At 30.4% G+C, this 15,940-nt stretch overlaps 3 protein-coding genes across 9 annotated transcripts in view; 1 reads left to right on the forward strand and 2 right to left on the reverse strand.

Moving 5' to 3' along the window:
• LOC114124941 (5'-nucleotidase domain-containing protein 1) lies at positions 1-2,101 on the reverse strand. The gene is made up of 2 exons (XM_027988394.2): positions 1,739-2,101; positions 1-1,504 (listed from the first exon to the last, which is right to left on the reverse strand). Exon 2 carries the CDS (start codon positions 1,334-1,336, stop codon positions 41-43), a length of 1,296 nt encoding a protein of 431 aa, XP_027844195.1. The 5' UTR covers positions 1,337-1,504; positions 1,739-2,101; the 3' UTR covers positions 1-40.
• The window catches only part of LOC114124949 (DNA repair protein RAD51 homolog 3), a 17,960-nt gene continuing 3,531 nt past the window's right edge, over positions 1,512-15,940 (forward strand). For 4 of the 7 annotated variants that reach the window (XR_007605183.1, XR_007605186.1, XR_003592487.2 and 1 more), the window contains exons 1-10: positions 1,512-1,695; positions 10,174-10,285; positions 10,456-10,559; positions 11,311-11,435; positions 11,525-11,631; positions 12,001-12,191; positions 12,362-12,490; positions 14,021-14,212; positions 15,402-15,511; positions 15,641-15,874. Coding sequence is in view for 1 of the 7 variants with exons in the window: in XM_027988409.2 (XP_027844210.2) it covers positions 10,186-10,285; positions 10,456-10,559; positions 11,311-11,435; positions 11,525-11,631; positions 12,001-12,191; positions 12,362-12,490; positions 14,021-14,212; positions 15,402-15,452 (999 nt within the window). In the remaining 6 variants the exon portion in view is untranslated. Of the gene's footprint in view, positions 1,696-10,173; positions 10,286-10,455; positions 10,560-11,310; positions 11,436-11,524; positions 11,632-12,000; positions 12,192-12,361; positions 12,491-14,020; positions 14,213-15,401; positions 15,551-15,640; positions 15,875-15,940 lie in introns of those variants that run through there. The other 3 variants (XR_007605187.1, XR_007605184.1, XM_027988409.2) reach the window with 3 other exon arrangements.
• Positions 3,755-10,110, reverse strand: LOC114124929 (transforming growth factor-beta-induced protein ig-h3). Its single transcript, XM_027988384.2, has 12 exons — positions 9,700-10,110; positions 9,149-9,268; positions 8,990-9,054; positions 7,950-8,095; positions 7,403-7,573; positions 6,641-6,772; positions 6,374-6,542; positions 5,813-6,028; positions 5,450-5,587; positions 4,923-5,229; positions 4,473-4,770; positions 3,755-4,080 (listed from the first exon to the last, which is right to left on the reverse strand). The coding sequence occupies exons 1-12, from the start codon at positions 9,795-9,797 to the stop codon at positions 3,976-3,978; spliced, it is 1,965 nt and encodes a 654-aa protein (XP_027844185.2). The 5' UTR covers positions 9,798-10,110; the 3' UTR covers positions 3,755-3,975.

Raw genomic sequence — 15,940 nt, forward strand, 5'->3', positions numbered from 1 at the left:
TTTAAAGTTCTAAAAAGAGTTTATTGATGGCTTTATATTATTACTTTATAATTTTGTATAAGCTATTAGGTATAAATGGAAAAAAACCATTACCATTCAAAACCACTTTATTTTTAGTAAATGGTGTAAATTCAAAATTTATGGGCTTTTTTGCCAAATGCTTTATGGATGGAATACAAAGTTTTCCATGATTTGCAATGAACGAAGTCCATATGGATGTATCTCTCTTGTCACTGTCAACTAGATATGAACTCCATTTGTTTATTTTTAACATGTCATTGTCAGGATTAATATCATTATCATTTGAATCTAGTTTCATCTCTTCAACAACAGCTATAGTATCAAGACCAGAGAACTTTGCAGGCGCTACAACGTCTTGCAATATATTATCACCAACATACAAGCACTTTGGGTTAGACTTCCCAGTTTCTTTTTTAAATAAATCATGTAACTGATTCCAATTACCTTGACTATAAATATTTTTAAACTGTATATTTTCCACAACATCACATTCATTTAACATTTGAGAGTCTGTGCTATAAAATGGTTTATTTGCAGTAAAAAATCCAGGTTTTCTAGAATAAAAAACAGCTATGTCAAATAAGTCTTTCCAGTTTTCACCTAATGACTGTGTAGCCGTAAAATTAGCGTAGTCTACATGTGATCCTGATATCAGGAAAACTTTTTTAGTTTGTTTTAGTTCTTTAAGCCATTTGAGCACATACTCGGGACATTTATTATAGTATAAAGAGGGAGTTGATTTTAAGTATGGAAAATAATCACCAGTATTTGCTGAAAAGTTCTCCCTAGAATACATGTAGATTAAGCCTTTTAATACATCTGGCCAAACATTGTAGGTTTGAGGGCGAGATACGTTATCAATACCGTCTATACAACGTCCAAATACAAGCGACACAGGAATATCGAAAAAATCAAGAAGTGGTCTGATTTGTTCGGACATAGGTCCATTCCAGGTTTCAAGAAAATTTTGTACAAACACATCGGTTACTGACCACGTCCTGTTCGGACCATACACGGACTCGATTTCTTCGTCGGTCATGAACTTAGTGCCATGGGCTGCTCTCAATATCTGACCAGTACCATTAATTTTTAAAATGTTTCCTTTTTCAGCATCCAAAATCAAACCCCTCTGAAAAAAATCAAAATCTATCGGCTGTCGCAGATGTTTGGCTGAGTAATTGTAATTTTTTATGAGGTAATCGATTAGTACGTCATAAATCATCTGTACCATGGGCCCTATGCGGTATTCACACAATGTGTTGTCCAGATCGAAACCAATGCAATCATAGTCGGATAATTTGAACGTCTCCGTCATCGTTGGTAGGTGAATTTAAATACAAATGGACCAATGCGTCCCAACACACAAAACTCCCAAAAATTGAAGGTAAGTTGAATTATAACGTAGGTACTAGGTAACACGAAACAGTATCAAACTCGTCACCGGTCGTTGATAATGTGACGCGCGCCCTTTTTAATTCTTAACCTGAAAAATAAATATTTCAACAAATTACATAATATTTTAATGCCTATCTTGATCGATTTGAGAATTGTGATTTTTCGACTTTTAAATTTCAGTTATAATCTTCAATCAATTTAAGTCTTCATCGGAGCATCGTACGTCTCGGGTGGAACACACAAAACTTCCTACACCCGCATCAAGACGTCTGACAACCGGTGAGTTAAGGATATTATTTTGATATATAATAACGAATCGTACCTGCATGAGCTGCAAAATTCTGGTTCGGCAGAATCGTTGAATTTTCGTCTCACGGCTGCAGATTAATGTAGTCGACGGATGACACACCTCGAATGTTCGGAATTTAGCTGATAACGGCAGTCAGCAATACTATTTAATCTATTCTTTAGCAATACGGCCGACATTATCAACAGAATATAGAATCATGCAAAATACTAAGTTTGTTATTACACTAGCCACTAGGTACATAATAATATGTTGTTTTTAAATTGAACTGTAATTATAGATTATTATAATTATTGCAATTTAGTGATTAGAGAGAAAACTTATTAAATCTAATCACTAATCAGTAATCTCACAATAGTTTCTCGCCAAATCGTTATTAAAATGGATTAGTCACTATTTTAGATAATGTTTATCTCGAAATCGGATGAGTAAAAGATCTGATGGTAACCATTGAATATTTTTTATTATTTACACATTCATCCGATATTAAAAAAGTTGCTGTTATCTATCGCCACGTGTAGTGTGTTACGAAATCATACATCGACAGGATCATTAATTTTATACTACCTATATATAGGTGGTTCACCATCCTCACTTTTAGATTTTGAACGAAGTGATGAATGTATTGATTTTACAATAATGTTTTTTTTTTGTCCGTGTATAGCATAACTTATCGTAATAATGCTTCAATTTCAAATTTCGGGGGTGGCTAAGTGAATATCCTTAGTGCATTATAGAGGTCAAAAGTAAAATGTTGGTAGTTTAAAAAAAAGTCAATTTTTTGTATGGTTGTTACTCAAAAACTAATTACTATAAATACTTGAAATTTTCACCAAATGTTTGTATTAGCATTCTCTATACTCGGTTCAATTTTCAAAAAATTGAATGATTTGCTTATTTTAAGTTTATTTATAGGCATTTCAAATACCTATTCGTTTTTGTTTATTTTTAAATTTTTTTTGGCTAAATACTTGAAAATGTAATACAAAGTTTATTATGAGTTAGTCTTATTGACTATAGTGGTTCAAAAATTAAAAAAATACATAGGCACACATTTTTTTTTATGAGCGTTTAAAGTTCAAATATTGACAAAAATTGGTCAAAATCATGAATATTTGCAAATTATTTTTATTGTAGTTAAAATTAATAAACAATTTTGTAAAGTAGCTAAGAGTTGTAAATTGAATAATAGATTTTATATAAGTTTATTAGTTATAAAAGAACTTAGACGTTGACCAATTAAAAAAATTGTATTCTTGTTTAAATTTTTACTAAATCCAAAATTCACTCGTAAAATAACGGTTTACCTACTATCAAATAATTTTAGATTTTTGTTGTAGTTAAAAAATATTATTCGTAGAAACTTGAAACATATACACCAGTTGATAGTTGTTTCAATTTATATTTTCTGTACATGATTTAATTTGGGATATCCAAGTCATTAAAACATAAACCACCTTTTTTTATCATCCAATTTAAAATATAATATATTTTATACATTATATCCTAGACTGACAAATCATCTCCGTTCAGAATCGTTTTTCGTAAACAATGATACTTATGAGTTATGATACTTATCATTGGATTAAAATTTAACATATAAATAATAGTGTCCTACTGTACCTACAGCAGGGTGGTATCCACTCAACCACGCTTTTTTCTTCAATATTTTCGTTATTTAAAATCTGATTTTTGAATTTTTAAATTATTATCTAAGACCATATTTCTATTTCTTACTTGAGGAGTGTCCTATTTTCTATATACAAACTTCTATTTTTCAAATGTAAACACTCCTTTTGAATTGTAAAGTACATAAGAGGATGTTAGCGCACTGTTTGTTCTCTCTCTGACCCATGCGCAACAGAGACAAAACGCATTTACGCAGAAACTATTTTTTTATGATTTTGAGTAATTTTAGAGTAAAATACAAAAAAAAGTATTATTGATCCAACGTAAGATTCTATTACAGTTTCACTGAATAGTCTTAAATACATAGGTACGTGTAAAAAATTATTTCATTATAGAAGTAAGACATTTTGAAAAGTATGTTATATTTTTTATTAGAATGACAATTATAGGTTAACAATTTAACATATTGGAAATAATTATAAATACAGTTGTAATGTTTGTACTAAGTTCATGATCTTATATCATATTTAATTGTGTTAATGGTTATAGTTAACTGCCTATTAAACTAATAATTTATTATTTTTTGCTTTTATCTAATGATGTATAGTATGTGTAGTAGATGTTTATTCATTTCTCCGTCTGTATTGTGGTAAAATCAAATCGTCGACCACATGGATCAGTCCGTTGGTCGTCATTATATCTGTTTCGATTATTTCAGCTTCGTTGACCTAATTACAACATTTAAACATAATGCACAAATTATTATAGTTGCCATAATGTTAATTATTCTTATAATTTATATCTAAAATAAATACAATGTAAACACAAGCTTAAAAATAATATAGTTACATATGCACAACTAGAAATGAAATGTTGAGGGTGATGATAATACATGTAGGTAACATGTAGTAATATGATAATCGTAATGTAACTAGACATTGGAAAGCCGTTTTTCTGCTGGATACAAAATTTAATATGGATTATAACGGGGCTATGATTTTTGGGCACTATTTTATAAAGAATATATAGGATAATACAATTTTAATAACTTAGCTCGAGCATTAACATTTTGATTATTTTAGTCGTATACATATTCATACTATTATAATGAATGTCATACCATAAGCTTGCCATCTTCGTTAGATAAGCGAACAATTTCATTTTTCGTTTTGATTTCGTACTGTTGACGCGTGCCGATTAAAGTTGACGGCAGTATCCGGTCAGCCTGGTGGTTGTCGAGGATTTGTCGCATGCGAGTAGGGTTTGTGAATAACCGGTGTAGTTCGTCGGCCCCGAGTTTTCTGAACGCATAGTTCGTAGGTACGAAATAAGTATTGTGCATGCCATTGCAGAATTCGAATGACGTCCGATCCTTCGAAAAAGTACCCAGTACTAGCTCCATCGCTTGCGTATACAAACTGAATTGCCAAAAGTGGATTTTTAATTTTAGTTAATAATAAGTAAAAAAGTTAAATTCTAAAATTAATTATTTTTATTTGTCAATTCTATTTCTGGGCAGCGAAGAGGAGTTTTTATTATTATTTATTACACATAGACCTTTAGTCTTTACCTGAAACTATCGTTTTTCCTAATCAGGTCTTCAACGGATATCGTAGGGGGATATAATACATGGTCGACAACGTGAACGGCCCCGTTGTAGCCCCGCACAGTTTGAAAGTGAATTCGACGTCCTTCGACACCGAACTCGTTCTGTACACACTGTAAACGAAGTTGCTTGCCAGGAGCAAAACTTTCGACAGTTTTTCCGTCGTAAATATTTTCAACTGTCATTATTTGTTTTCCGATGTGAAAATCTACAAACGCCCGAGCGGCACTCGGGTCTGAGCGGATGTGATACATTTCCATAGGATTCATACCTGCGTTAAATCAATTACTTAATATTTTTACACATACTCATACTACATAGGAACGTAGAATGTACGTCATCCGTCATTGGGAAACACGTTCCGGTCATTATATAATCGCCAACCGGGTTGTAATAATTTATACTATTCACTGTGTTCGCGTGAAGAATACTTAATAGACATATATAATATATGGGTGTATAATGTATGTATAATTATTGTGGTGACTTACATCTGAAGGCTTGGTTGGTTGGCGCGAAAACTGTTAAAGCGTTAAAATTTTCAAACGTTTGCGCTAGTCCGGCAATGTTAACGATCTGTACAAATTCGCTTAGACCCAAATGTTGCATGATCTGCAACGCCGATTTTCCTGCAATTCATGTTAAGTAAATAATAATAATAAATATAATATATTGAACATATTATATTGTGAATTGAAATAATGAAAGAATCTATATCCCATTTACAAGAAGATGGTATTCATTTTTTACTCCAAGTGAAAATTAATTGTTTTATATAATTGTATATATCTGTATTCTGTAATACAATGTTTATTTTCTACATTACATTATTTTATATTTTATATTGTTTATACCTTCTCCGGAGCTCAGTGGGAAGTGTATTGCATAAATAATTCCATTGGACGATAACTTAAAATCGTTACCGATACAGTTTCCTTGAACCGTCACAGCGTTTGTTCTGTCACAGCTGAATTTTACGTAATTGTTGTCCGCCAGACTCCTGACGTACTGCTCTTCAGTGACAGCATTCAAACAAACGGGTGTTGGTAATATGTGCTTTAACACAAACGCTAAAGAAAATTTCCGAATAAAAATATAATATGTATACTTACTAATACTATGTATAATGTATAATATTATGTGGCATATGCGATTGTCTTAATATATTATAAAATAAAGTACACAAAAACTTGAGATTATTTCATGATCATAATGTATAATTTTACATACATAGATTACTTAATTAGACCTATTGGTTTTTATTGTAATGCAAATATATGAATTAAAGATTCAAATATTCATTTTTATTTTTGATATTTTAAAAAGTGTTTACTTAATATTATAAATTGTGCATTCAAAGTATAGAGGCAAATATAAAAAATATAATTGATATTTTATATAAATTTCATACGTACCCTTGCTAAGCGTCTCGTCATTCAATATCCTTCTGAGTTGATTTTGTGGTAACCGTTGTAATGCCATATCTGTTGGAACCATAACCGTAAGTGTTTGAAATGTTTCTTTTAGACTTTGATGCATACGTGAAACTTCGAGCATTTTTGAAAATATTGATAAATCTTGGTTCTAAAAAGACACAAGGCCCATTTTAAATACTATTGATTACTTTGGATAAAACCTATTATATTAAGTTATTTTAATATTAAGTTATTACTATCTCAGACCTGGTTGATGATTTGCACCAAATTTCTATTTGAATAACTGTAAGGACTTAGTACGGAATTGATCAAATGCACTACTCCATTTTGAGCGATTCGGTTCTTACGCATTATCGTAACACAATTTATTGTTTCGATCTATAAATATCAGAATATCAATTTGTTTAAATTAATTATTATTCTATAACAATAAAATAAAGTATGATCTTCAAATAATTTTAAAACAATATGTCTTTTTTTAAATAAAAAATTAGGTAGGGACCTATACATAATAATATTCCTATCAGTTATCATTCAATAAATTTTTATCTATTACAAAATTTCATAATATAGTTTACATGAATGTACCTAATATATAACACATGTAAAATTGTAAAATATGTTAAATCATAAATAATTCATAATGAAAGACAAAAATACTTGAAATCGTTTAAGATAAATATTTATATATAACCATATACGTATCAAATTTGTTGAATGTTTTCATAATTAAATTATGCGTAAGTGCATAACCATGTAGGTATGTATTATATTTTTAAATTGTAATATTATTACGTTTAAAAATGTAACTTACATTATGTAAGGTATTTAAAAACATAAATATTCATTCATCTATTTTTTGCAACTTAAATTTTGTGTAATAATCCCATTATAAGTTTAGATATATAAATATGTTATAACTGTTTCATTTTAAAACGCAATTTATCATAATAATTTTATAAACTGCAACATTTTTGTTAGTTGAAATTATTCATTAATTTCATTTACTTTTGTGGAGTACTTATTAAACCTCAATTGAAGACCATCGTTTAACGTGTTCAACAACACGTCGGAAGATACGTTTTGTGTCACGATCCTCGAGGGCACCACGTGGTATCTGAGTATCTCGATGGCTGATTCGTAAGACTCCATGGCCGACCGAAGTGCGTTATCCATTTTCTACAGTCGTGCGCCACACGAAATAATAATAATAAAAAAAATATATCATAAAATATTTATTACAATGTCATACGAATGGCTTTTGTGCAGAGACGGCCTGGCCCATTGGGATCCCGGAAGGTTCACGGTAGCCTGATATATTAGAATTTAGCATTGGCCAAATAATTAGGTAGATTTTAATTTCATTATAATAAAAAAAAATTATATTACCTAATACTATGTTTAATACATTTCTCTGGCCTAGATTTTTATCCCAAGCCATCCCTGCTTTTGTGTATGCTTGAAGTATAATACAGTACTAGTAATAACTAATAACTAATAAGTAATACACTAATAAAGTAATAACTAATATCAATAATAATATGAGTCAATATACTGAAAAAGCTTCGTCAGTTGGAACGAATATCGTGTACGGGCCGCCGCTGGTTAATGAATCGTATAAGTCGTGTTGCCGGATGTACCGCACAAACTCGTGTGCGCCAAGTTCTTGAGCGGTTTCCATCACGTTCCTTGCCGGTTTTACTGTAAATAATTAATAGATTATTAACTGGTTTTTGTGGACTGTATCATTCACTACTAGAAAATATCGTTTTATGCACATTATTTGTATGTATAAGGAAATTATTTTGTGTATTTTATTTTCTATATTAAATATCTTATCACAGTAGTTTTATTAGCATTTATTAATTAATATGAAGTTGAAAAGATGAGTTGCTACTTAGAAGTTTAAAAACATTAAAAAAAAATACTGCTTTAATATAATGTGAAATTTCTTGATAAAATTACATAGCATTGGTATACAATGTTTAATAGTAATGTACATGGCCGGATTAAGGTTTTTTTCGCCCATAGGCTAAAATAAATTTACCACCTAATTTACATAGGAAAAATTTGCTATTTCGTTTTGACCATTAAAATTTGCCGCCTCTTAATATTTGTCACCTTAGGCTTTAGCCTAAACAGCCTAAGCGGTAATACGGCCCTAGTTATGTATACATAATACACATATTATACTATTACCTATATACTTGCAGGTTGCAGAATTATACAAAAACCATTATCATTTATACTATAAACCCAAAAACTGACCAGGACACAATGAACGGTACCATACTGGCACGTTAAGCCTAAAGCCAATTTATTATCTTCATATTATGCAATGCTTATCAATTCATTATTTATGACTATATATTATGTGTATACCAGGGGTGACCAGCGAGAAGAGACTCGTGAGCCACCAAATGTATTAATACATATGGAAGAGCCAAAATGTGTGTAATTTTATTATATAATACATAAATGTGTTTATAAAAATGTTACGATAAGATGCGAGCCGCAAAAGTCTATGTGGCGAGCCGCATGCGTATACCCCTGGTATATACTATATACTGTAGTTATATTATCATGATTACTTACCGCCGGTGCATCCTGGACATCCATACATCGATTTGAATCCCAAACAGCATTCATACCTCACGATTCTATACTTGGGGAAAGAGAAAAAATTAAAAATTAAATTAGCGCCATGCGGCCGGGTGACTGCAATCGACGCAGTCCAGAATAGGATCACTCAACGTGTTCTGCCCGCAAGTGCGATGTTGCTGCTGGCGATCGTCTATCGGCCAGCCACGCTCCCTGTGCGATGTCATGCCACCGTTACTCGATGAAATTTCTTCGACAGCGCAAACATTGGGCCTGGAAATTGAATTGGTCAAATATATACCAACGCTTTTCCTTGCACAATAGCAATTCATGTAATGTTATATTATAAAATCGGCATCGATCCACTGTTATATACCGTTTGCAATTTCTAATGTTTCTATTTTGGGGTTGCAAAAAATACGTTTCATAAATTCTTTTCGTCGTGTTTTTTGAATAATGCTATACAAATGAGTGAACTATTGTTTTTTTTTCACTCGAACTTTAGTTTAACAAATACAATGCTAGAGTAACGCACTAACACGCAGGTAGGTTTTATTTTGTTCTTTAATAAAATGTGTCATTTATATTTCCGATTGTGTTTAAATTCAAAGTTAATCGATGGTTTTATGTATCATTGTTTAAGGACCATAAAAAATAAAGATAACGATTATTGGTCAGTGTGCAGTGTATTTTAAATGACTTACCCATATTTGTGAAGCGTAGTGTTTCTGTTGTGATGATAATTTCCATAAACCACATCGTACGTCAACATCAAACTCGTTAAAACAATAGTTACAATCATAGCTGATGATATACTGTGTATAATAGCTGTGAACTTTTTGAATAATAAAACTGTTATGATAATTACAAACTATAGTGGGTGGGCTTTATATATGCGATTTTGACCACCGGAAGATTCTGTGTAAGTAATTAAATTGAAAAAAATGTCCCAATGGATTCGTCTTTGACCCATTTGTACATAAACATAATATATATGTATAACAAATATTTGCAATCGCCATTCTTGTTTCACGTAATATTTAAGATTAAATTATAAATGCGTATCTATTATGAGGACGTTGTGCGTATGCAATTGAATTGCACGCGTATACTTGTATAAAATTGTTGATTTTTTTTTTGTCATCGTGATTAAAAATTAACCTAATTCTTTTAAACAGAACAGTACAACCATGAACCGGCCTATTTGGACATTGCCTTTAAGCAAGCACACAATAAATAAACTAGATAAACTCGGATACAAGTGTTGTGAAGATTTGATCGATTCACTCGGTAATATATTTAATTTTTTTTCGTTTATTATAATGTGTATATCTATGTATAATAATTATTATATGCAGTGGTTGGTAAAACTATTGTCAGTACAATTATTATAAGTTAATTTTATTTGATTGTATACAGTTTTTTATTTTATTATAAGATTGTTACATGACATATTTTAGACGATCCTGAAAAAAAATCAACGTTTTTACGAAAACATATGGAATCAGAATCTGAAATCCGTGATATGCTAAAAACTCCCATATACAAAACTGCTGCAGAATTAGTAAGTGGAATTTATGATTTTGTTCAATAACTTATAATTATAACTGAATATAAAATGCTATTAAAAGCATTTTTAAATTTTAAAAATGAACTTCTATTGTATATTTGAAATCCCCAAAAGTATGAAAGTAACAATATTTTCTATAAAAGTATAGAAAAATTAAAAGTTTGTTAACTCATCGTACATATTTAATATATACATGTACACATATCTATGGATTACTTAATATTACATTAATATTATAAAAAAGGAATGTCTTACACAATTTGTAGAGTTGAAAATAGTTTGAATCGTCTGAAATATGTATGTATAATATATATAGATTTAGAAATATGTAACAAGTAAAAACACTACACAATGAAATAATAACGTAATACAATTGTTAAAAAAAGGTGAAATACATATGGAAATAATAAACACATATGAAAAAATATTAAATATCTATGAACCTCCTTGTATTAAACTTTACCATCGTATATCATAAGTTTATCTAACTATATTATACAGTTTAATATATGTAATTGCTCATAAGTAGAAGTGATATATGTAGGCAAGATTTACGTGTATACAATATACAATAGGCATGTTTTTTTTTTACATCGACTTGTGTATAATGTACCAACATCACGTCACATTGAAGCAAATTGTGGTTGTTTTATTTTGAATAAAGTACTTAAATACGTGTTTTGTAGTATGTTTATGTTTTGAGCAATGGCGGATATAATATACATATTTCATTTTTGTACTGTAGGATATTGGACGCGATAGTATTGCTACGTTTTGCAAGTCTATTGATGAACTTTTAAACGGGGGTATTCAAGTTGGACAGATAACAGAATTATCTGGAGCTCCAGGCTCGGGCAAAAGTCAATTAAGGTAAACGTTTATAATACTACTGTTTCATGTTAATAAATATAATAAATTATAGATCCTTGATTGACTTTATTTTTACAATAATATTTCAGCATGCAACTCTGCGTATCCGTTCAAATACCGGTATGTTTTGAAGGACTACAAGCCGAAGCAATTTATGTCGATACAAATTCAAATTTTTCCGAACTTCGGTTAACGGGTAGGTGTATCTACTTAGTAAAACACCAAAATATACTATAGATTTAATATGTGAACATAAATCTAATAATAACAATACATCATAATATATTATTCATTTTAGTTGAAATTTATTTATTCGTCTTATCTAATTTCAAATTATTTTTCTGATATAATAACATTTTTCGAATTGTATATCCCAGCACTTGTATTATTATATATATAACGTTTTAACACATAAATATTACATTTGCGTTTTGTGTACATTTCGTCATTTCATTATTGTGATCTCACTGCAGCGCGTTATTGTCGTTACAGCGTTATAAGTAATAATAAACATGACGATGATGATATCAAGTGGCTATATTAACGTCGTTGTATTTGTTTTCAGAAATGATCGACGCTTTCCTCGGCCATGTGTCTAAAGTATTATCGGGACCCATTGATTTCAAAGGAGAAGCCAATAGCGAGTTGCTAAAGAGTCTGACCACCGCTAGCATGCTGAGTAAAATACACAGGGTTCAAATGAATGACCTAAACCAGCTGTACGCTTTGTATACGACTCTCGAACGTCATCCGAACGTATATACATATAGTACATATTAGTGTTAATAATGCATTATAAATTATAGAATACAATATATTATTGTAATAATCGATAATTTTTTTTCGTATACAATAATATACGATTGTTATCGTGATAACGCGTTCATTGACGTTTATTATAATCTTTCCAACGGTTATTATTACAGGTGAAATTAATCGTGGTGGACAGTTTCGTCATGCCGCTGTACCAAGTGGAAAATTCGCTGAGAAAGAATACGCTAGTCCACAGCTCACTCGGTTTATTGCAAACCATAGCTCGCGAACACGATCTCGCTGTAAGTGACAATATACAACTGTTGTATTTATATATAATTAGGCATATAAAATAATCGTCATTTTGTTTTTAATCGGAACGCGTTTATGACCGCGCTTTATGACCATACATGTACACTGTACGCTGTATAGTTTGTTTTTCGCCGCACAATAGACTTTCTGTTGGTACGTATAATGTATGTGCTCGAAAAGAAATATAATAGCACAATATGACGTGGACTACTATCGTATTATCGTTTCAACTAGGCCTGCGTATTTTAAGGTGTGCGTTGCTAAAATTTATTCGAAGGTTATCGTTACGAATTTACGATGTGTAATATAGTCAGCATATATCAGGGTCAATTGTTTTCGCAGACCAATATAATATATAACTTTATCGAATAATTGTATTTAATGCACTGTATGTAGTACTGTACAAAATAAATGGTCAGGTCGAGATTGCAATACTGGTGTGGATATCATATATATTATTATAAATGTTCGCGGCACTACGGCCTACATCCGTTGTATTACATTTACGCATTTAGTTCAACTCGGTTTGTAAGAATTTTCAGATAGTTTTGTTGTAAAAAAATAAGTAAACTACATTCTGTGAGTTTAAATAATTGTCGAACAATTAATGAAAAACAAAGCATTATTATTGTCATAAATATAAAATAACGCACGCGAAGAGCGAATTTAAAACTTAATGCATATTAATTTATGCGGGTTTCAGTAATCGTTTGTTTATGTTTTGAAATTTTTTTTTGGTGATACTTAAATGTATAAAAAATATAACATTCATTAAGTAGGTACACTCGGATAAAGTATTATACGTCGACTTGAATAATATCGATTTCGTGTAATACATTATTCGGTGTAATTGGTATTTGGCCAGTTACAGAAAGGTGATTATTTTAAGGGGGTGATATAATTTTAAAAAGCATACAATTTTTTGATCTTTGAGATCATCCTTTTGAAAAACTGAAAATACATTTAAATATGCAATTATTATAACGTTTTTTTATTGCATTTATTTTTACATAACCTAATATGCGTTTTTTTTGGCGAAGTTACTATACTTTTGATTTTAAATTATCAATTTAAATATAAAACAAATTATAAATTATTATTATGTATTTTTAATTTGGATAAAACATTCTAAAATATATTAAATTGTACTTAAAAAAAAAAAAATCAAAAAGTAATAAGTAATAAGTGAATCATAGATAGTGTTCGAAATAAAAAGTATGCTGTAAAAATGTAACCTTACTACAACAGGGGTGGATTTAGGTATGTGCTGGTCTGTGGTTGAAATTCATTGTGGGGGCCCTTTATACATAAACAAGAAAATATATTTTTTTTCTTATTAAAATATCATAAAATTGTGGGGTCGCTGGGCTTCAGCCCACTCAGCACTCCCCTAAATCCAGCCCTGCTTACTTACTTAACCACTTTATTTGTTTGAGAACTTTTACGTAGATACATCTGATTAGATGTAGTGTGTACCTACATCGCTATGTATCGGAATTACATTTGATATAAAATTACAGGTGGTACTAACTAACGATCTAACAACCGCAATTACCGAAAACGGCGCAGAAGTTTTTCCGGCGTTAGGTGAATCGTTTGGTCATCGCGTTCAATATAGACTTCTGCTAAGCAAAATTCCTAACCAACCCAACGAGTACACGGCGTTGCTGAAGAAAAGCGTCGAGCACGGTCGTTCTGCTGCTCGATTTACTGTAAGGATATTATCTATACAATTTGTATATAATTTACTTTGTACAAAATAATAATATTTATTATGTAAATTGTACATATTATATAAAAGTGCTAGTCATTTGTTATAATCTATGGAGCGGTGAATTTTAATACACTAAAGGACTAAACAATTGATATTCAATATGAGCATGCTGCACTTTTGCATTAACAGTTAGCAATATAAATGCATAAACCTGCTTTTGAAAATTAATCTAAAAACACAAATAATTTATGAAAAATATGATCAAATTATCAAATTTAGTATAACATTATTATATCTATAATAAAATAATTATTATTTGCATCCAGTTGAAAAATCATGAAATTGTGTTACCAAACCAGCGAATTGAAATATTAGTATAATCCCTCGTTCCAATGTTATCAAATTTCTTGTATAAATCGGTATACTAGTTTGAACAAGCATGTGCGGTAATGGTCTAGCAAATAACATAAATTGTGATTATAACGATTGTTAATAATATAATAATAATAATAACATATGTCATACACTCATACCTCCATAGTATAACCTTAATAATATATAATATTTTATACGATGATTCGATTTTTTTCTTCCGTCAAAGGCCGTTAACGGGATTTTATTCGTGATTAATTAGACCGTTCCACTGAAATAATAACACAAGTAAATATGCGTGTCATTGCAGGCGGCAACCCGCTAATTATTTCTTAATACTCTGTTTCAAACAGTCATCGTACGCGCGTTAGTTATAGGTATTTACTATCTGTAATATGCATTTTTACCTTATCGAAAAATATGTTTTTATAGTTTTTTGAATATTCTACCCCACAGATGTTAAAAACAAAAAGTAAAGAACTTGCGAAATTTTTATTATGAAGATCTTTTGAATACAATTACACGTGCACGGCATTTAAAGTGTGTTTTAAAATATTCGTTCTTGTTGTACTTAAAATCAAATCTGAAATCTTTAATATCGTTCATGTATTTTAAAGCAGCAAATATATAAGTCATTTTGTTGGCACTTGACATTATATATGTATATTATATTTATATAGTATGTAGTGTAGTACGGGACTTATTGTAATACAGAATTATCAGCTATAGGTGTCACAGGTGCTACTAGGGAATGGTGTTAGAGGAATTTTAGTGTATGCGTCTTAAATGTTATCATTTTTTTGTTTTTTTGATAGATTTCATCGAATGGAGTGCGTGATCTACCTACGGAACAGCCGCAGCTGTAGACGAAGAAATGATCAGAAATTAAAACAAAAAGCGTTGTTCCATATACTTGTATTATAGTGTAAGACATACATAATAAAAATTATAAATTAAAATATTATATTTACAAAAACAAAATAATTTACGTAATAAAATCAAAAAAAAAAAAAATTAAAAATAGTGTATGCCTACTTAATAATTTTACATTTAGGTACCTATACGCTTTAGGTATACTTGCATGGTTTAACGACCCAGAATGTTAAAAAGATACTTTCAGAACGGCTTAACAGCGTAGTTCGCTGACATACGTACTCGCACACACACACATATATTATAATATTATACAATGGTGTTACCCGGCACCTATTATTATTTATGGTGCACACCATTCACATGTCTCGGAAAAAGGTTTCGCGGCAGGACGGATCGGTGGTGACGAGGCAAGGTAAGAAAAATAATAGCAAAAGCTACTTATAACGATAAGTGTCCGTCAAAATAATATTATAATGAT

The sequence above is a fragment of the Aphis gossypii genome, chromosome 3 (genome assembly GCF_020184175.1).
Source record: "Aphis gossypii isolate Hap1 chromosome 3, ASM2018417v2, whole genome shotgun sequence".
Classification (NCBI taxonomy): Eukaryota; Metazoa; Arthropoda; class Insecta; order Hemiptera; family Aphididae; genus Aphis; species Aphis gossypii.

What these genes read in the sequence shown, in the direction of transcription:
- LOC114124941 (XM_027988394.2), bottom strand. Translation starts at nt 1,336, where the DNA reads ATGACGGAGACGTTCAAATTATCCGACTATGATTGCATTGGTTTCGAT.
- LOC114124929 (XM_027988384.2), bottom strand. Translation starts at nt 9,797, where the DNA reads ATGATTGTAACTATTGTTTTAACGAGTTTGATGTTGACGTACGATGTG. An exon ending in TGACGAGACGCTTAGCAAGG is followed by an intron (nt 6,029 to 6,373) that starts GTACGTATGAAA and finishes AATTTTCTTTAG; the next exon opens with CGTTTGTGTTAAAGCACATA. An exon ending in AACCAACCAAGCCTTCAGAT is followed by an intron (nt 5,230 to 5,449) that starts GTAAGTCACCAC and finishes GATTTAACGCAG; the next exon opens with GTATGAATCCTATGGAAATG.